At 36.9% G+C, this 21,875-nt stretch overlaps 1 protein-coding gene and 1 non-coding gene across 2 annotated transcripts; one reads left to right on the top strand and one right to left on the bottom strand.

Annotated features, from left to right (window-relative positions):
• Window positions 1-339: 339 nt before the first annotated feature.
• Window positions 340-412, top strand: TRNAE-CUC (transfer RNA glutamic acid (anticodon CUC)). Its single transcript has one exon. It is a non-coding gene; the product is annotated as a tRNA-Glu (tRNA).
• Window positions 413-2,634: 2,222 nt separating this feature from the next.
• LOC107788394 (APO protein 2, chloroplastic-like) lies at window positions 2,635-6,959 on the bottom strand. The gene is made up of 4 exons (XM_016610076.2): window positions 6,839-6,959; window positions 5,823-5,959; window positions 4,133-4,479; window positions 2,635-3,639 (listed from the first exon to the last, which is right to left on the bottom strand). The coding sequence occupies exons 2-4, from the start codon at window positions 5,955-5,957 to the stop codon at window positions 2,811-2,813; spliced, it is 1,311 nt and encodes a 436-aa protein (XP_016465562.2). The 5' UTR covers window positions 5,958-5,959; window positions 6,839-6,959; the 3' UTR covers window positions 2,635-2,810.
• Window positions 6,960-21,875: the final 14,916 nt, after the last annotated feature.

Below are 21,875 nucleotides of genomic sequence, written 5' to 3'. Positions count from 1 at the left end.
CGAAAACTAAGAAATAGTTTGCAGGGCATCCTTTTTCGCAGGGCTATAGCTGCCGTAAATATAAGAGCCAAATCCCCAGAATGTAATAATCAAAGACAGAATCTTGAAACCACTCATAGGATCATGCAACAATATAACAGCAGCAATGCTCGTGACTGGTACTCTTACCGCGTTAAGGACACCGGCCAAAACAGTAGAGGAGAGGAAAACAACTGCAGTGGCTCCCAAGACACCCAACTGAAAAGTGATTATTCCCCAAACACTTTTTCAGCTAGAAAAATAGCTGGATTACTAGATAAATGAGTATTTGAGATATATTGTGGTTATTGTGAACAACAATCCGTTGTAGTCTAGGTGGTTAGTATACTCGGCTCTCACCCGAGAGACCCGGGTTCAAGTCCCGGCAACGGAATTTCTTTTTTCTTTTACCTATTTTGGCCCTTTTTTTGGGGTATTTAGAGTATTAATTCTAGGAAATTTTACCTCCTATAGCAAATATTGATACATTATTTATTATAAATAAATATATTTTTAAAAAATTATCTCTTATAGCTACCTTTTAATTTTTATAGCAAAATATTTATTTATGGTCACTTTCAAACCATTAATATGTTGTGTATTATTTTTCTATCTTTGTCCTCCTTGAATATCGCCGGCATCGCATTCTTATCCTCTATCTCTTCCATTCGCTTCTGTGTCGCAGCGTCAAAGTAAGGTCCCTAAAAGCGCCAGTTTGAGCTCAGACTATGTGGCCAAGACACTAATTGGAACATCTGTATACACTGTTAGCAATTCTAACAATGAATTCGTGCTCATTTCGGACCCTAACGGTGCTAAATAAATCGGATTATTGTGCTTCCGTCAAGAGGATGCCGTTCTCTGACCGGGAAGAGCCAATCGGATTATTCTGCTAAATCAATCGGATTATTGTGCTCCCTCTCTCCTACTTTCTCTTTCCTCTTTCTTCTCTTTTTCCCTCTCTCGGGATCGTCGTTCTCTAACCGGGAAGAGCCACATGGCACCAACGGAGCCGTGGGTTTGGGTAGCACCTCCTGCTCTAGCTCTGGTGTCGGAGCCGGATGAACTACTTTTTGGTGATCGGCGGTTTGAATATATGTGGATTGGGGACGGAGTTTGGGATGAGTCTACCTTTTTTTCATTGTATTTTAATACGTCGTTGTATTATATGTATTTCATTGTATTCGACAGCATGTATTCAATGTATTGTAGAATGTATTCATATGTTTTTTTAATTAATATAATTTATGTATTCAGATGTATATATGTATTCAAATGTATCTGCAGTATGTATTCATATGTTTTTACACTATAGATGACCTGCTATACTTCATGTATTCAATGTATTTTTATGTATTTAACTGTATTCAATGTAATTAGATAATTTCAATATATAAATCTATGTGTAAAGATACCACTAAAAAATATTTTAGTAAAGATACCACTAAAAAAAGAAAGGATGTATTGAATCTCTGAAGATTGCTCTGTTTTTGGGGTGCTTTTCGGTTGAAAATCTTTTCTATACTGGAAATATAAATTATGCGTGTTATAATTGAGTTTGTTGAGTTATATTAGGAGTCTATCGTGTTAATTGATTTACTTACCGTTTTTAAACAGCTGAAAACCTTTTTTTTCGCAAATTTTGTTACTGTATTCACGAATACAGCTCGCGAATACGGTCGAATTCATTACTGTATTCACGAATACAACTCGCGAATACATTCGAATACATTCTCTGCTTAGCTGGACTCCCTGTTTTCCGCCGAGTTTTGCTTCTGTATTCATGAATGTAGTTGCAAAAATACATCGAATACAATCTATAACAACTGAAAACATAGTTATAGGAAGTAATTTAGTAAATGATAGCTATGACAAGCTAATAATCACTAAAACATAGTGGTTTCTAAAATTTTCTCTTAATTCTATAAGAAAGTGAACATTCTAGCAACAATTGATAATTGAGAAATAACCACAATTTCAAAAGACACCAAAATTTAGCTATTTTTCATGTAAAGATAAAATCTGGATAAAAATATTCTTAAAAATCTGAAAAAATTCCAACATAATATATTGGAGTCAAATTTCTTATATATGAGATTCCAGCATACAACGACAACAACAACAATAACAACAATAATCCAGTAAAATTACACTAGTGGGGTCTGGGGAGGGTAATGTGTACGCACCCCTACCCCGAGGGAGTAGAGAGGGCGTTTCCGAAAGACCCTCGGCAAATTTTATCATAATGTGCTGGAATCTCATAATGTGTTGGAGTTAAACATAGTATACTAGAAGTTTACATGCATGAGCTCCAAAATCCACCAAACTTTACGTATTTCAGCTAGGGTATTTTTGTCAAGATTTTATCTCCGCATAAAATAGTAACTATTTTTCAATAATTTTACAAACGCTTGCTATTTTTTTATTACCAGTCCGAAAATTAGCAAGCCAGTGCTATTTTCACCTTATAATTTAGCCGTGCCTCATCCATTATTTCCTCTGCAAGAAGCCAACCATTGACACGACATAACAAGAACAACCCAATGTAATCCCACAAGTGGGATCTGGGGAGGGTAGTGTGTGTGAAAACCTTATGCCTACCTTGTGAAGGAACACGGCATGAGGGGAAAAAATATATTATATAATGGCTGCGAAAATTGCTCCAGCTAGCTCTGTCAATGAATTATACAGCAAGACCTTAGCAAGTAATTGTTATAGTTCGATCAATTTCACACTTTTACAAGTCATTCTTTACAATTGGGAAGAGCAAAGAAATGAAACCATTACCAGTTCTAAACAACCATTTCTGCTTCTTTGATACTGCTAGGAATCCCCACATCAAACCTCATAGTTGGCTTGTATTGCTCCGGGACTTCAGCACCAGCCTGTACACATATTTCCACCACTGCAGGAGCTTGTCCATAGAAGCTCCGAAGCTCTCGTTGCAATGGTTGATTTACATCGGGAACGTGCCACACATATCTCGGTGGTATTAGATCATCTAGCACTGCTGTCTGCCAACCGTGTTGCCCGTTTCGTTGTTGGTGCTTATGAGCTCCACAGTTTTGTGCTTTGTGTCCGCTTGGACCAACATGTACCTCCGGACAGTATCCGCAAACTCTCACCGGATACATCTTCATCAGCCTATTTGCTCCTACTCTCATTCTTTCCCACGCTTCGAGTGTTTCTTCAGCGAGCAACACCGTTTCTTCTGCACTCGACGGTGGTTCTACCTCTGCATCTGGTATCTCGGTTAAAATTGGAGGCATTGGAGATTCTGGTTCGGGATCAGGCAAATCACTTTCATCTGCATCAACGAATTCATTTTTTCCGGTCCATATGATTGGTTTTCTTCTCCTCTTGGTAGGATATTCGGGTATATCAACACCTGCTTGGATACAAAGCTCCACTACTGCAGGGATTCGAGGGATAGAAAATCTCTCCTCATGTGAAATTCGTTTCCCTAGGCGATCATATAAATGGTAGGATTCAAGTGGCACCATTATGTCTTCAAGAACTGCCTTTCCCCACTCATGATGTCCTTTGCGTTTTGAAGCTTGTGATCCTCTACATGACTTGAAAGGATGCCCAACAGGTCCCACATGGATTTCGTTACACCACCTGCAGAATTGGCACAACATGTAAATTCAAAACGTTAAGGATTTCGACGGAGACATAACTATGCAGTAAAACTTAAAAACATCTCTTAGTAATAAAGATCATGACACTCAAGTTAAGAGCTAAAGTAGCATTTGCCTATGCAAAAAGGAACAAAATGCAGGAGTCAAGTGCAACAATTTGCAGTTTGCTTATAAAGCTTAGGGCACGGGTCAAGTTGTCTCCGTGTGACCTATAGGTCACGGCCTCACGGGTTCGAGCCGTGGAATCAGCCACTGATGCTTGTGTCAGGGTAGGCTGCCTACATCACACCCCTTGGGAGTGTGGCCCTTCCCCGAACCCTACGTGAACGCGGGATGCTCTGTGCACTGGGTTCCCCCCCCCCCTCCCTCCCCTTTTTAAATAAAGCTTAGGGCAATGGAAAGAGTTGCTTTGAGGCGCAGTGCCTTTTGAAACACTAATCTTATACTAATAAGTGGATCAGGAAGAAAATTACTTGCAACCATTAACAGGTACCACTTTCAAGAGCCGCTTGAGATTGTTAATCACTGTTATCCGTGCGTTAAACACATTGTACGCGAGAGGAAGTAGGCTTTTGATGACCAATCCGATTTTTGGTGGAGGCACACGTCTTTTAGGTAGTCGATTTTTCATTCTCTCCCTCGCAGCTCTCCGTAGCTCCACAATAGGTATTGGGAAGGGCTTCTTCTCCTTCCTCGAATAGTAACGAGGCAAATCTGCATTTTGCGGTTGATCGCATCGAATACCAGCGGCTTGGACAGGATGTAACTTCTCTGATGGACTTCTAAACTTCAATTTAACTGCCACCCCACTGCAACTTTGCTGCAAGCAGATTCAGACGATAGTTTTATTTCAAAAATAAGTAAGAAATGGATGGAGTAAATTCAACTCATAAGCAAATCCTGTCGCTCCAATAATTGCAGAAGCAAAGATCCGTGGTTTGACGTAACTAAGGCAATGATACCCACTAACAGGCTAGTTTTATCAGAGAAAAGGAAAGGATCCAAGTGAGGGATCCATGTATCAAATCACCTAGTAGAGTCACATGAAAGCTTAGGCACAGATGGAAAAACCAATAAAAGCTAATTGACAATGTTTACGAAGGATGCTCTTTGACAACAACATTTGTCACTACACACCATTATGGATTCGTAGCCAAATCTTTTGGTCACCACACTGTCCCTATTACTGTTAAATCATAAAATTATGAACATAAGAAGGTATTTAATGGCTGTTCTGAAATAAAAAGAAAACCGTTTCTAGCTTGAACGATCTCGAACCAAAAGAATAAGGTGTGATAATTACTTTGCTCCTTTGATAAAAAAAAAAGTACTTAATCAATAATTACTCTGCTCCTCCTTTTTTCTAAGGTACTTTTGGTATGTTGCAAAAGTCTTTGACTTTTTCTTAAACTCCATGCCCAATCAAACACCACCATATAAGATGAAACGCAGGGAGTACACGACCCTTTTTTATGAAGCGGAGGAAGTACAAGACTTTGTCAGCATTAACAGATACGTCTCACAGACAAAGTTGCAATCACGGTGCCAAACAACTACTAAAGGTAGTTTGAACTAAAGAAAATATAATAGGATAAAATAGTGTGGTTATCAGAATGAACTAGACAAAATAGAGGAAAGCTCATTTTTGTAGGGAGAATGAAGTTAGACATGGACAATGTGGTAATCCCTCAACTATACAGATATTAACCACAGTACATAGAGGAGCTCCACGGCCGGATTACAACCTCATTGCATATTGCCTACAAAAGAAAGGTATAACATTCTATTTTACTACACCTACTCATGTTACATTTTAGGAGGACTTTTCTATGCCTCCCTTCCTTCAAAGAAGGTTGGAGCCTAGAAGTAAAAGACTTATCATAGAACAAACGTATGTATTGCTGAGTAGTCTTTCCAAAAAAACAGTGTTCCCAGTTCCCACTCTGCTTGTCAGGACATCACATTAGAGTACATACCAAACAAAACATTGCCACAAGGAGAACAAGCAGTTCATCAACATCGAATATAATAATAACAACAACTATACCTCAATCCTAAGCTAGCTGGTGTCAGCTACATTAACCATCAATATCTATTCAGCAGATATAATATGAAAAATATAGTTTATACCAAGCAAACTAGTGCAAGATAGAATCTGCAAACCTTCAAAGAATCAAGTGAACTTAGATTATGCTGGGGATTGCATCTCAAAATTCTGACTTTAGGTGGTTGAATTCTCCCTTTGCTATACACTAAAACTGTGGTACTGAGTTGGGAGTGTAGGCAGCCACAATCCATTCCTGCATTAAGAGAACTAGTTAGGCTCACACCTTACACTTGTATAGATAATAAAATCAAATGTGGAATAGATAGCACCAATTAGAGAGAACTGTCCAGCAAACATAAAAGAAACAACTCTTAAGGGGGAAAAAAAGGCATCAAATTGAGCAAAAATATTAGTCACAATCAGTATTATCAAAAGGCGCGCTTAAGCCCTGAAGCGAGACACAAAACTTGAGCGCTTTGCCTCGCTTAGCGGGAGCTTCAATGTCGTTCTCTAAGGCATATTTTTCCTTGTCAATAAGCGTAATCTTGAAAAGGCACACTAAATATTTCACTTTATCACAAAAAAAGTTCAATTGCCTTGTCTGTGTATTTTTTATTCTTGCTTATAATTATTACTCTTGTACTACATATACATATTTGTATATTTTCTCCATTTGTGCCTTTCTTAATTAAAGCCCACGCTTTATTTTAGCTTTGCGCTTAAAGCCCCAATGAACTTCAGAGTTTTTTTGCCCTTTTCACCTTTGACAACACTGGTCATAATCTCATTCAAGATATTTTAACATTAGAAAAAGGGAAATTATAATCGGTGCATTCATCACAGTAGTCATTTAATTTCATTAGTATAATTTATGAACCAGAAATCTAATAGTATTCAACATATTCCCCATTTTAATACACAAAATGAACTTTTATTTCAAGCTAAACTGAAAGTTCAATCAAGAACAGAAAAAAAAAATGAACTAAATTTATCCAAACGTCCGAAAAGCAGCCGAAGATAGTTATACCAATTAAATTATAGCTAAAAATGGCGTTACAAAAAGCTAAATATGGCAAAAGAAAATAAAATCAGAAAAAATTCTAATAGCATTACGGAAAAGTTTGGATATTACCTTAAATCACTTAGGTGAAGATTTCATTTGGCACGAAAAGATGGAGCCAAAAATCCTGTGGAGCTTTTGAGAAGAAGAAGCAGCAGCAAAACCAAGTAATACAAATTACTATTACCAGATAACGTTCAGTTTTGGGCCTGAAATAATTACGTCCAATAGCTTAATGGGCCCCTTAGATGGGCTGTTTAAGGGCCGAGTTTTTGGGCTGTTTGTATGGAGAAGGAAAAACAACGGGTCATTTGTATCTATACCTGTCACGTTTTAACTTGTGTCCGCTTTGCAAAAAAAAATTACAAACGTACCTGCTTTTTCGCATAACTTCAGCATAGGGGGTTAAAATAGCAAAAGACAATCATGCAAAATTTCAACATTCTAGTAGACGGGCCTGAAGTTCAGCTCTAGAGCTGAAGTTTTTGTTTTGTAAATGGCGAAGTTTTTGTTTTGTAACTGAAGTTTTGTTTTGTAACTGGCGAACTTCGGACGTGCTCTTTCTTTTTGTAGGTTGATGGACGACGATGTGCATGTGCTTTCCCTTTCTGAAGTCTCTCCCTGCCCTTTAAAAGATCTCAGGGCTTCCGTCCAGTTTGGAGAAACAAACCCTGGAGCCTTCCTCTCTATCCATTCCTTTTTCATAATCATAAAGGATGAAAATGCGTGTCTTTAGATCCCGTCTTTCTTGATTATGAATAAAGCTGGAGTTTTTATTTTGTAACTGGCGAAGTTTTTCTGATTTGCTCTTGTCCCCCTATTTGTTTCACAATTCCATCTTACATGAAAGAACTAGCTTCTACTGAACACAGAAGGTGCAAGTCCCAGTCCAATGTTACGATCCAAGTCTGTCAGTGGTCAAATCTTCTAATTCAGTTCACATATCTAGCAGAAAGAAAAAGCAAAAGAAAAGTAAAACTCATTAAGAAAATCGAAACCCAATAAACAAAACAATAACATAAAATAATACTTATAAAAAAGAATTCGGAACACTCAAGAGTGCACTTAATCATATAAAGCAGGGGGCCAAGTTGTAATAGCAACAGTAGCTATGAGTGTAATGTGTATCTCTTCTTCTTTGACATGGAGCCGACATAACTCTTTACTGTGACAGCTCATGCCAATATTTCTCCCTTTTTCCTTTCCTTCAAATACAGCACACAACCTAAAAAAAAAAAAGAAGAAGAAGAAGAGGAAGAAAACGAAAGAGGAGAAGGAGGACTGAAGTTGTTTAAAAAGTGGGTACAAATTAAAAAAATTTAAAAAATGGGTATGGGTTAAATGGGGGCGACCAAATAAGGCGTCCCGTGCAATTTTTACAAAAATAACGGGGCATTTGCATCTATACCCGCTTTTTGGGTCACGTTTTATCTTGTGTCGGCTTTACAAAAAAATTGCAAGCGTACCCACTTTTTCGCGTAACTTAAGCATACGGGGCTGAAGTATGCTGAAGTAGCAAAGGCAATCACGCAAAACTTCAGCATTCTAGTAGACGGGCCTGAAGTAGCAAAAATTGTTGTACCAAGTGTGCTGAAGTTTTTGTTTGTAATTGCTGAACTTAAGTATAGTAGCTGAAGTTTTGTTCCCTATTTTGCTGAAGTTTTTGTTTGTAATTACTGAACTTAAGCATAGTAGCTGAAGTTTTGTTCTCTATTTGCTGAAATTTTTGTTTGTAATTGCTGAACTTAAGTATAGTAGTTGAATTTCAGCACTAAATAAGCTAAAGTTTTTTTGTCCTAGATTCATTAGTTTTGTCATTAAGCTTTTTCAAAAACTTCAGCAGAAGATACTGAAGTTATTTAGTTCATTTATAAAAACTTAAGCACTAAATAAGCTGAGAATTTTTTGTCCTGGATTCATTAGTTTTGTCATTAAGCTTTTTTAAAAACTTCAGCAGAAGATGCTGAAGTTATTTAGTTCATTTATAAAAATTTCAGTACTAAATAAGCTGAAGTTTTTTTGTCCTGGATTCATTAGTTTTGTCATAAAGTTTTTTCAAAAACTTCAGCAGAAGATGCTAAAGTTATTTAGTTCATTTGTAAAAACTTCAGCACTATATAAACTGAAGTTTTTGAAAAAGCTTTCTAACATACTAGATAAATAATCAGATTTCCAACAGTATCTAAATCATAAATTTTGAAAACAATAAACATGAAAAGAACAGAATTATCATAAAAAGAATCACTAAGTGTGACCTTAAACTTCCCGTGCGTTTAAATATTCACAAATTATTATCCACTAACTTACGTAATTATTTATAATTTATTTTTAAATAATCTGATAAACATACTTATGACAATCATCCCATGAACTGAAGTTTCATAGCAGCACCAGAAGAAGAAGAAGAAACCGAAGGAGGAGAAGGAGGAGGAGAAAAGAGGCTGAAGTTGTTTAAAAAGTGGGTACAAGTTAAATTTTTTTTTTTACAAAATGGGTATATGTTAAATGTGGGCGACCAAATAGGGCGCCCCGTGCAATTTTTATAAAAACAACACAGTATAGCCACTTCTAAAAATAACTAGATGATGTAACAGGCCCAATTGTTACTTTTTCTTCTTCTTCTTCTTCCTCTTTTTCTTCTTGTTTTCATCCTTTTAATATTTCTTGATCTATTGTTAATTACACATTTTCTAAGCCTTTAGGGAAAGAAGAAAGATAATAGGCTTTTGTATAATAACGTATAGAACCACGATTACATATATTGTTATTTATCTTTTGCATTATGGGCATTTTAATTTTTCTGAAATCATATTACTATACCGATCACTTTGAAACACTTGTCGAGTTTAATGCTTTATTATACAGTGATTAGATAATAATTCAAGTAGAATTTAAATTATTTCTACATAGGGCCTTTTTTATTTTAATTTTTTTTTGCATCACTAAGCCTTAAATTAATTATTATTAAATAGTAATTAAAAAGTCAGTTGAAAAATAAGTCGTTATGTATTTTTCTCATTTTTTAAATTGAATGATATATAGTTTTATTCTTTTAGTATTTTTAGTGTGTTAATGTATTATTTTTTTCTTTTTGTACTAATCAAAATTTAAATAATAATAAATATTAATATTATTCCCAAATAGTTGATGAAAATGTATTTTTTGGTTCTTTCAAATAATAATCGTGATTTTTAATTATTAAGAATTTTAACAAGAAAATTTTTATTTTGTTCTAGTTGAATGACATAATATTATAAATAAATTAATATCTCGATCACTATAAATACTAATCAAATTGACCGTAAATTGAAATATTGCAGTTTTTTTCTAGTTTCATTTGACATGATTGAGATACTATTTAAGGTATAATGCAATTTTCATCACAATAGTAGTATTTGTTGTGAGATTTTTTAAAAATAATTAATTGTATATTTATGTATTTTGAAATTTATATAATGTTGAATTCTTATTGAATAGAGTATGTACTGAACTAACTTCGATCATAGAGAGAGAAGTATAGTCCTGTATGACGACACTTCTCATACTTCCTAATATATAACAATTTTTAAAAGAAAAAAATTTCACAAATTAATTGTCTTAATTTTTACTTCAGATATTCTCAACTCATATTTTAGAGAGGGGATACTTATTATACAATTTGAACAAATTTTTTATATTCTATAACAAAAAAGGAGGCTTGAAATTATATTTTATTCTTAAATAATTTTGTTTTGAATTTTATGAAGTATTCAATTGAAATTGCAATTTAATGAGAACTTTGTATAAAATGATATTAATTAATAATGATATAATAACATTTGAATGTAAATCTACATACATTATCACTAATTATTTTTTTATGAAATCTTGTTTACTTTTAAATGTATGTTAAAAGTACTTATTGAAAAAATAATAATAACAATCAAGTAATGCATTTAATGAAGATAGTGAAGGTTGAATGGAAAGTGGGGTCCACCTAAAGAATTTAATAGCTTATGGGCACGTTAGTTTTGGTTTTTCCTGTTATTAAAAACTCACAACCAAACTTTTGAGCCTAGTATACATACAAGCAATGCACTAATATATTTAAAATGACCATTATGCCCATGGTCAACCTCCTCTTCTCTCTTCTATATAATAGAAATAGCAGGAAAAATATATTTTTTTTATATATTAATATATTATATATATTTTACTAGCGAATGTAATTATTTTATCTGGATGACCAAATGTATAACAGTGATGACCCGAAAGGTCATCTCTTGTTATAGAAGTCAAAACTATGTTCTGAGGTCTTGAAAACCTCTTTTTGTCTCACCTCGATTTGTGTGTGCAGTCCGGACGCGTTTCCGGAAAGCTTTTATGTGAAATTTAAGAAAAAATTAATTTTGACCTCCCGGACCCGTGTTCGACGGTCCCGTAGGGTCCATAGTAAAATATGGGACTTAGACATATGTCCGAAAACGAATTCCGAGGTCCCAAGCCCGAGAAAAGAATTTTTAAAGAAAATTATCTACAGGAAAATATAAAGGCTTTTTGAAATGAAATGATGCATTTTCTTGATGGTATCAGACCCGTATTTTGGTTCCGGAGCACGATACAGGTTTAAAATAATGTTTAAGTCTAATCTATGAAATTTGGTAAGGATCGGAGTTGATTTGGTATAAATCAGACCTTTAGTTGAGAAAATGGAAGTTTCAATGTTCTTGAGGAATTTCATGAATTTGATGTTAAATTCGTAGTTTTTGATGTTATTTTGATGATTTGATCGCACGAGTAAGTCCGTATGATATTTCTAGACTTGCGTGCATGTTTGGTTTGGAGCCCCGAGGGCTCGGGTGAGTTTTGGATAGGTCGTGGAGTGAATTTGGACTTAGGAAAAACTGTTGCAGATTGCAGATCTAGTATTGGCCTCTGAAATTGCGAGATCAGGGGTCGCAATTGCGAAGTCTGTCAGCGTGGTAATTGCAAGGGGCTGATCGCAGTTGCGAAATATGCCCTGGCCAGCTTGCTCGCATTTCTTCGCAAATGCGAAGTCCTCAGTAAGTCCCCAGCTGTCGCAGTCGACAATTTCTTCGCAAATGCGAAGTTCTCAGAAATTCTCAGGGTTCGCAATTGCGAACCCCTGGTCGCAATTGCGACATCTGAGACCTGTTAAGTGGGATTTTGATGGGATTCTTCTTCATTTTACAACTTTTTCAAACCTAAACATCCCATAGGCGATTTTCTTGAAGAGAGTTCTTCCCCAAATCATAGGTAAACGATTTCTAACTTATTTTCTTCAATCTATAACATCTTTTTACATGATTTCACTTCAAAATCTAGGGTTTTTCATGGAAAATTGGGTGGTTTTGGGTAGAAGTTAGGATTTTTAAATTTTTGGGGGTTCGGACCTCAATTTGAGGTCCGATTTCAAAATTAATTACATATTTGAGTTCGTGAGTGAATGGGTGATCGGGTCTTGGTTCGAACCTCGAATTTTGACCAAGCGGGTCCGGGGTCAATTTTTGAACTTTTTGAGAAAATCAATGGGAAATCTATTTTCATGCATTAGAATTGGTTAATTTAGCACTTATTGATGTTATTAAGTAAATTGTGACTAGATAAAAGCGGATTGGAAGTGGAACCGAGAGGTAAAACGGTAGTTGAGGCTTAATCTTGTCCGTGGAATCGAGGTAAGTGTTTGGCCTAACCTTGGCTTGAGGGAATAGGAGTTGTGGTCTATTTGCTATGTGTTAGTATCGAGTACGACGTATAGGTGTGGTGACAAGTATCTATATTTTGGTTTCAAGCATGCCCGTGGGTCTTATATCATGATTGTTGTGACTCTATTATGTATCGATCATGCTCAAATTGATGATTATTAATGTTGAACAAAGATTATGGAGTTTCTTGGTAATTGGCTATTTTTGAGTATTAGCTCAAGTTAAGTTTCATTTTGTAAAGTAATTGTTGAAAACAAGATTGGTTATAGCTGAATCCCTTGTCGGAATGTTATTGTTGATATTGTTAATTCCCTTGTCGGGACGTATTGATTCTATTGTTTGGGTGAGGAAGAGTGTAAAATGCGAAGGATGATGCCATGCATGATATTGTGAGTGAGTGTAATGCACGAAGGGTGATGTCGTGTCGATATTATGAGTGATAATGCACGAAGGGTGATGCAGTGCCATAATTTGAGAGTTAATGCACGAAGGGTGATGCCGTGCTGATATTGTGAGGAATAATGCACGAAGGATGATGCCATGCCATGATTATGTGAGGTAATACACGAGGGGTGATGCCGTGCCGTTTCTTTTGTTTCATATGGTAAAGATGAGAGTAAAAGCACGAAGGGTGATGTCGTGCACATGTTTCGGTTTCATTATTTTATTGATTTAGATATGATGTTTATTATGCTTCATTATTAATGCTTCTTTATTGGTTTATTATTAGAATCTATTATTCTCCGCAGCATGTCCCCTTCCCACCTTATTCTGTCGAGTCCTGTTATTTCGATTTTGTCTGTATATGATTTAACTGCACATGTTTATTTGATCGTCGTGTCCTAGCTTCGTCACTACTTCGCTGAGGTTAGGCTCGACACTTACTCAGTACATGGGGTTGGTTGTACTGATACTACACTCTGCACTATTTTGTGCAGATTTTGGTACCGGACCCGGTGAGTAGCTGAGGTAGCTGCTTTCAGTCCAGGGAGACCAAGGTAGATCTGCTGGCGTCCACAGAGCCTAAAGTCCCCCTTCCCTGTTTAGCTTTTCTACTGTCTCTTTTCTTTCCGAGAACGATTGTACTTTCTTTTCAGACCAGTATTTGCAGTAACTCGTAGATGTTCATGAATTTGTGACACCAGATCCATGGGTGGACTTGTATTGGATTATTTGATCATGTTATAACTCTTCCGCATTTATCAATCTGCTTAACTTTAGTTTCTGTTTATAACCGTTTGGGTTGAATGTAATGTGTAGAACCTTAATAGTTTCACGAGTAGGTGCCATCACGACTCCCGGGGGTGGGAAATCCGGGTCGTGACAAGTTAGTATCAGAGCTCTAGGTTGCTTAGGTCTCACAATTCACGAACAAGCTAGGTAGAGTCTGAGGGATCGGTAAAGAGACGTTTGTGCTTATCCCCCAGAGGCTACAGAGTTTAGGAATAACTTCACATCTATGCTTCTCTGTCGTGCGATTTGACTTCTCAATACTAATTGAACTTCTACTCTGTTCTTTCGGAGATGGCGAGAACATATGCTTCTTCATCCACCGATCAGCAGCCCGAGCCCTAGTGGTAGCTCCTACGAGGGGCAGAGGACAAGGCCGAGGCCATGCTAGAGGCCGAGGTAGGGGCAGGGCTCAGCCCAGAGCAGCAACACCAGCGACGGAGCCTCAGGTAGATTTCGAGGAGGAGGTTCCAGCCCAGACCATTCCAGCAGGGCCAGATCACATCCCAGAAGGGTTCATCGCCACCCCGGTACTCCAGGATGCTTTGGTCCGTCTAGTGGGCCTTATGGTGAGTGTCACCCAGGCAGGCTTACTTCCTGTAGCACCAGTCGTCTCTCAGGCCGGGGGAGGAGCACAGACTCCCGCTACTCACACTCCGGAGCAGATGACTCCCCACTTTCAAACTCCAGTAGCTCATCCAGTTGGGGTAGTTCAGCCGGGTGTTGTGGCTCAGACCGTTAGTAGCTGTGCGGACCGTTGCTGTCGAGACTCAGGGTAAACCTATTGCTGCGTTCGTAGGTTTCGGAGTCACCTTCTTTTTTTGTATTTACACTGCTCACTCTTATTTCGAGACAGTTATATTTTAGAGGTTTTCTAGCAAACTCTGTAGAGCTTATGACTTGTACTACTGGTTTTGGAAAATTATAAATTCTGTAAAGATTTCTATATCGAGACTGTTAGATTTCCTTTAATATTGTTGATATTCAGTAAATGTTAGGCTTACCTAGTCCCTAAGACTAGGTGCCATCACAATACCCAATGGATGGAAAATTGGGTCGTGACAGTGATATGCTATAATACTTGAGCACTTGATGTACAATTTCTGATATGTTGTAATAATTGAGCACTTGATGTGCAATTTATGATATGTTGTGATATGTGAGCACTTGAGATGCAAGTTGTATTATGCTGTGATATTTGGGCACTTGAGGTGCGATTTGTGAAATATTGTGATATTGATACGCATGCGGTGATATAAGGTCAGGGTGTTAAAACGCATGCGGTAAGATAAGGGTGGCTTGAAATACGTGGCTAGTAGAGGAACTACTAGAAGTCATGCAGTGTGATAAGGGTGGCTAAAACGTGGGATGCTATTTCGGAAAAAATGATTTCTTTAATATTGTGAATTTATTTATGATTTGGGACTACGAGGCGGTACCTCGGGAGTGCCCTGTTGATATTTCTTATTTATGTTCTCGTCTTTGGTGATTTGGTTTTATTTAATATGTAAATTATTGTCTTCTTCCGTGATGTACTAGTTGACTTTATTATTATGTGTTTTGTGCTCCTTGTTGCATTGTGTTGACTTTGACTTTTTAGTACGAGACTTTGAAGATTTATATTTTTGGTTTTTACTGCTTTTGATGATTGAGTTGTTTAAATAAAAGATATTACTATTATATTTTAATTTAATAATTTTTACATCCAAATTAGTATTTTATCTAATGCTTTAATTTAAGTACAATATCATTTTCTTCAGTCAAACTATTTCTAAAGTAAATTGATTGTGCAAATTTTTATATATATATTGATATTTTTGGCACGTGAGTTGTCTGTGCAGTTGTGAAAGAAATATAGGCATGAGGTGCCGTGGAAATATGAAAGTGGACTAAGACTCGTATTGTATGATTATGAAGTGAGGTGTCACATGCTGACATTTGTTTGAAGCAATTATATTCCAAAAATATTATTCGAAAGAATTTTAGTTGAAAGATATTTATTTGAAAGAATTATATTCGAAAGAAATTTATTAAAGGGAGTATATTCGAAATATATATTTATTTGTCATGGTTATATTCTAAGGATTTTTATTGAAAAACTTATATTTGAAAGATTTATACTTGAGGTACTTACTTGTATATTTGAGGGACTTGATTGATTGGTTGTAATTGTGATCCTTATTCGTTTGAGCAATATTTATGGTGTTCTTGTTGTCTTGTTGTATATATCATTGATTGGTTCTTGTTGCCATCATTGCTATTTGTTTCTATTATTATTATTATTATTATTATTATTATTATTATTATTATTATTATTATTATTATTATTATTATTATTATTATTATTATTATTATTATTATTATTATTATTATTATTATTATTATATGCATGCTACACTGTACAGGTTAATTGATTAGTGAGTGTCTTGACTATATCTCGTCACTACTCTACCGAGGTTAGTCTTGATACTTACTCGGTACCGACTGTAGTGTACTCATACTATACTTCTGTACATTTTTTTTGTACAAAGCCAGGTATTGGAGATATCGCACTCGGACAGAGTTATAGTGTGATCGCAAGGATCCAAGGTAGAACTGCTTGGTCATCGCAGTCCCTTGGAGTCTTTCCATTTTATCGCACTGTCAATTATTATTCAAGCAGTATTGTATATTTGATTTCCTTGAGATCATTTCATGTATTCAGTTAGAGTTCGTGACTCAATATTACCTGTCTTGGGAGGTTGTATCTTTATTTCCGCTATTGGTTTCGATTATAAAAAAGGGGCTTGAATTGTTATTATGATCGGCTTACTTAGTCTTAGAGACTAAGTGCCATCACGATGCCTGTGGTGGGATTTTGGGTCGTGACAAGTTTCCGATCGATGTCGATCGAATTTTTTTAATTTAGGGCCCCAGGGACGGGTTTCTTCTCTATTTTTCTCTTTACTCTTTCTCTCACTTTTTTTTCCACATCCGCGAACCCTTCCCAAATCCCACCTATATCAACTCATCGCTCCCTTCTCACCCAAAATCATATCCCCCACTTCGTCTCTCCCAGTTCTCCATTGGTCCCACCCCTGCCGCGCTACCACTGCCGCGCCACTCCCAAAATCATACCCCTCTCCTCTCTTTGAAGGTTAGTTATCTACATTTGTTAATTTTAGTTATTTAAATTCTTTCAATTGGGTAAACTACGGTTTACAATTTGGGATTTTGGGATTATTTCAATTGATTTATACTTCTTTAGATTTAGAGTTCATAAAATCATGATTTAGGGCTTATTAAACTATGATTTAGGGCATATTTAATTATGGTTTAGGGTTTATTAATTATGATTAATAGTAAGTGAGTTAGTCTAATTGTCACAACCCTAACCCCGAACCTGGTCATGATGACGCCTCTCGTGAAGACAAGGCCAGCCAATTTAACACAATTCACCCTTTTAAGCAGTTAAATAACATAAAGATACTTTAAACATGGTTTAATCGCAATATTTAGCGGAAATAGAGATAACAAAATGGAAACCCAACCCGACACAACCCTAACCGTGGTGTCACAAGTCATGAGCAACTAAGGATCCTGATACAAGTCTACTAAATACGATATCTGGTACAACTGTTTTGAAGAACATAAAAATAATGAGATATGGGAGACACGGGGGCTGCGGACGCCAACAACTACCTCGTAGTCTCCGAAACACCGCCTGGACTGGAAGGATCAGCACTCAGGAGCGGGACCTGCTACGCCTGAATTTGCACACACGGTGCAGGGAGTATTGTGAGTACTCCGACCCAGTGAGTAATAAATATAAATAATGACTGAAAGTAAGAAAACACGTAAAACACAAGGCATTCTATACCGAAGTAGTAAAATCACTTAAAATCAGTAAATCAGTGAAGAATCAAGTAAAATCCCTTTTTCAGCAGGTAAAACAAGTAATTACAGGTAAATAACAAGTAAAAGTTTGCCCCTCGGGCACAATATCAACAAAACCGCCCTTCGGGCAACATCTCAGAATAGTACCAGCCTCTCAGGCTCAATCTCAGAATAGTGCCAGCCCCTCAGGCTCAATCTCAGAACAGTGCCAGCCCCTCGGGCTCAATCTCACATCACAATGGGTACCTGCGCTCACTGGGGGTGTACAGACTCTGGGAGGGGCCCCTTACGGCCCAAGCACAATATCAAGCCATCTTATGGCATCAAATCTAGGCCCTCGACCTCATGTCAATCAAGCCACCTCGTGGCGTATATATGTATCTCAGGCCCTCAGCCTCATATCAGTATCGGTGTATCCTCACATCTGGCCCTCGGCCGTACTCAGTCCGAAAATCATCACAAGCCCCTCGTGCATTAGTAAAACAGTATTTCTCGGCCCAAAACATCATTTAAAATATCATTTAAGTCTAAAAAAAAGTAAAAATGGTTGAGTAGTAAAACAGTGGAAAATAGCATGACTGGGTTCAAGTAATAAGTCAAAACAGTGAAGAAATAGTGATAAAAATCCCCTAAGGGTTTAAATAGTTGGCACGAAGCCCAAATATGGCAATCAGCCCAAATCATAATGATAGCAAATAAGTTTCAGTCAAATACGAGGTAAAATCATCAATCGGGACGGACCAAGTCACAATCCCCAATAGTGCACGACCCCACGCTCGTCATCAAACGTGTGTCTCAACTCAATATAGCACTACGATGTACAATCCTTGGTTTCAAACCCTCAGAGCATCATTTACAATCATTACTCATCTCGAATTGCCTAAATCTCTAGCTTGCGATGCCTTTGCCTCTCGAATCGGTCTCCTCACGCATCGAATCGCGATCGCGGTCAACACCTCGCGATCGCGATGCACAAATTTGCATTGACCAGACTTTCCTCTACGCGAACGTGATACACCAGTCGCGAACGCGATGCTTTCTTCTCCTACACCTTTGCGAACGCAACACCCCTTATGCGAACGCGATGAACAAAAGACCTTGGACCCATCTGACTCAAATCCTTCTTCGCGATCGCGTACACCCACTTGCGAACGCGATGTACTGAACCCCAGCCTTCCGCGAACGCGAAGCCTATCTCGCGATCGCGAAGGCTAAATCCTGACCTTCCTCACTTCCTTCTTCGTGAACGTGAGGCTCCTCACGCGAACGCGAAGAGATAATCTCTGCAACACCTGATCAGATTTTTCTGCAACTTTCCAACTCCAAAAATGACCCAAATGACCATCCGAAACTCACCCGAGGCCCCCGGGACCTCAACCAAAGGCACCAACACATCCTAAAACCTTATTCAAACTTTCTCCAGTCATCAAAACACCTCAAACAACATCAAATCACTCAAAACACGTCGAATTCAAGCCTAAGTTTCTAGAAATCTTCCGAAATACGCTTTTGATCAAAAACCCAACCAAACCACATCCAAATTACCTGAAATTTTGCACACACATCCTAAATGATACAACAAAGCTACTACAACTCTCGAAATTCTATTCCAACCCTTATATCAAAATCTCGCCTATCAACCGGAAATCGCCAAAATATCAATTTCGCCAATTCAAGCCTAATTCTACTCCGAACCTCCAAAACCCATTCCGATCACACTCCTAAGTCAAAAATCACCTCCCGAAGCTAACCGAACCATCAGAACTCGTATCCGAGCCCTCTAACACAATAGTCAACATCCGGTTGACTTTTCCAACTTAAACCTTCTTAAAAGAGACTAAGTGTCTCATACTTCACCAAACTCATTCCGGACTCGATCCGACCAATCCGATACCACCAAACACAGATAACGAAGCATAAAGAAGTAAAAATGGGAGAAACAGAGCGGTAACTCATGAGACGACTGGCCAGGTCATCACACTAATTGAATGGCTTAACTAATTCAATATTCTTGTAAGTAAATGTTGTACTTTGTAACTAAAGTTTATTATGTAACTTAATTCTACAAATTAATTTGAATTATGATTAATATAACATGTAATTTATTTGTTCTTTAGGTAGATGGAATATCTTAGTTGGATGTTTAGGACATATTGAATTATGATTTAGGGTTTATTAATTATGATTAATAGTAAGTGAGTTAGTCTAATTGAATGGATTAACTAATTCAATATTCTAGTAAGTAAATGTTGTAATTGTAACTAAAGTTTATTATGTAACTTATCTATAAATTAATTTGAATTATGATTAATATAACATGTAATTTATTTGTTCTTTATGTAGATGGAATATCGTAGTTGGATGTATAATAGAAATCATCCTAATCGTCAGTTTTTTAGGGAGGAATTTATATAAGTGGTTAAGAAATTTATTAGGCATGCAATGTCACTTGAATCGTTTCGGATTGGAGGGATGATTAGGTGTCCTTTGTACGAAGTACAAGTTTCTGAATTTTTTTGGTTCAGATGATGTTACGACTCATCTTTATAGAAAAAGGTTTATGGATAATTATTTTGTGTGGACTACTCATGGAGAGGTTGATAGTACTAATGGTGTATTTCATAATGTAGGTGTTGGTGAAAATAGTAGGTCGGTGGAGAATAACATTCAATGTCCTAGGTACCATGCAATGGTTGCGTATGCTTTTGGGATGCATTTCGATTTTAAAACCCATGAAAGTATTGAACAACCTCCTAACGAAGGGGCAAAATATTTTTATGAATAGTTAGAGGCCGCTAGTCGTCCATTAAGGGAAGGTAGTATGCACTCTCAGTTGTTTGTTGCGGTTAGATTATTAAGTATCAAATCAGATACCAATATTTCTCAAGCGGGAATGGATTCTTTCATTTGGCCTTATGAGTGAACTAGTTGACCCAACTTTCAACATACCTGAAGATTTCTGTAAGGCTAAAAGATTGGTTTCTAAGTTAGGACTCTTGTCTATGAGAATCGATTGTAGTGAAGATGGTTGCATGTCATATTATATGGGTGATGAAGATTTAGAAAGTTGTAAATTTTGTAAAAAACCTCATTTTAAATGGGTTTCCAGTGGGAAGAATGTTGTTGTAAAGTTGATGCATTATTTACCTCTTATTCCTAGATTAAAGAGGTTGTACACATTGATGAGTTCCGCTCCTCATATGAGATGGCCCTATAAAAATAGAAGGCTTCCCCGGTGTTATATGTCATCCTTCAGACTGGGAAGCTTGGAATCATTTTGATAAGACATTTTGGATTATGCTATTAAACCAGGAATGTTCGATTAGGTTTGTGATGATGGTTTCACGCCATTTTCTATTTCTGTAACACCATATTCATGATGGCCGGTCTTAATTATGCCGTATAATCTTCCACCTAAAATGTGTATGACTAGTCCATATCTTTTTAAATTGTGTTATTTTCGGTCCCCACAATCCAAAGAGTTTGATTGATATATATCGACAACCTCTGATTGATAAGCTAAAACGGTTGTGGTATGATGGAGTTGAGACATATGACATATCAACTAAGCAACAATTCAACTTGCGTGCTAACTTAATGTGGACCATTAATGATTTTCCTACGTATGAAATGTTGTCTAGGTAGATGACTGCTGGAAAGTTAGCATGTCCTTACTGCATGAAAAATGGTAAAGCATTCACTTTAAGACATGGCCGAAGACAGTCATGGTTTGATTGTCATCGTCAGTTCTTGCCAGTTGATCATGAGTTCAGAAGGATGAAGAACACATTCAAAAAAAATACAATTGACCATGATTTTCCACCTCCAATTTTGTCCGATGAGGAAATTTGGGAGAGGGTTCAGAACTCCACTAAAATTATCAAGGCCCCACATTCTATTCCTGTATATGGTGTTACTCATCTGGACAAAACAGAGCATATTTTGGAAGTTACCATATTGGAAGGATAATCTTCTCTAACACAATCTTGATGTCATGCATATTGAGAACACCTATTTTGACAATTTGTTCAACACAATGATGGATGATAAGAATAAGACAAAAGATAACCCGAAGACTAGACTGGACTTACAACAATATTACAGGCGACTTGAATTACATTTGCAGCCTTCCAACAATGGTATGATGTTCAATCCCAAGGCCAGCTACACATTCACTTTGGAACAAAGATGACAAATTTGTGAGTGGGTTGCAAACCTAAAGATGCCCGAGGGCTATGCTTCTAACCTGGAAAAACGTGCTGATATGGTTAAAGGAAAGCTGACTCATACGAAAAGTC

The sequence above is a fragment of the Nicotiana tabacum genome, chromosome 9 (genome assembly GCF_000715075.1).
Source record: "Nicotiana tabacum cultivar K326 chromosome 9, ASM71507v2, whole genome shotgun sequence".
Lineage (NCBI taxonomy): Eukaryota > Viridiplantae > Streptophyta > Magnoliopsida > Solanales > Solanaceae > Nicotiana > Nicotiana tabacum.
This window is presented reverse-complemented; position numbering and strand designations above follow the sequence as displayed.

Bases quoted from the DNA above. Each gene is read 5' to 3' on its own strand.
- LOC107788394 (XM_016610076.2), bottom strand. From the start codon at position 5,957: ATGGATTGTGGCTGCCTACACTCCCAACTCAGTACCACAGTTTTAGTG. The intron at 4,480-5,822 runs GTTTGCAGATTC...ATCTGCTTGCAG, and splicing joins GTTCACTTGATTCTTTGAAG to CAAAGTTGCAGTGGGGTGGC. The intron at 3,640-4,132 runs GTAATTTTCTTC...CCAATTCTGCAG, and splicing joins GTACCTGTTAATGGTTGCAA to GTGGTGTAACGAAATCCATG.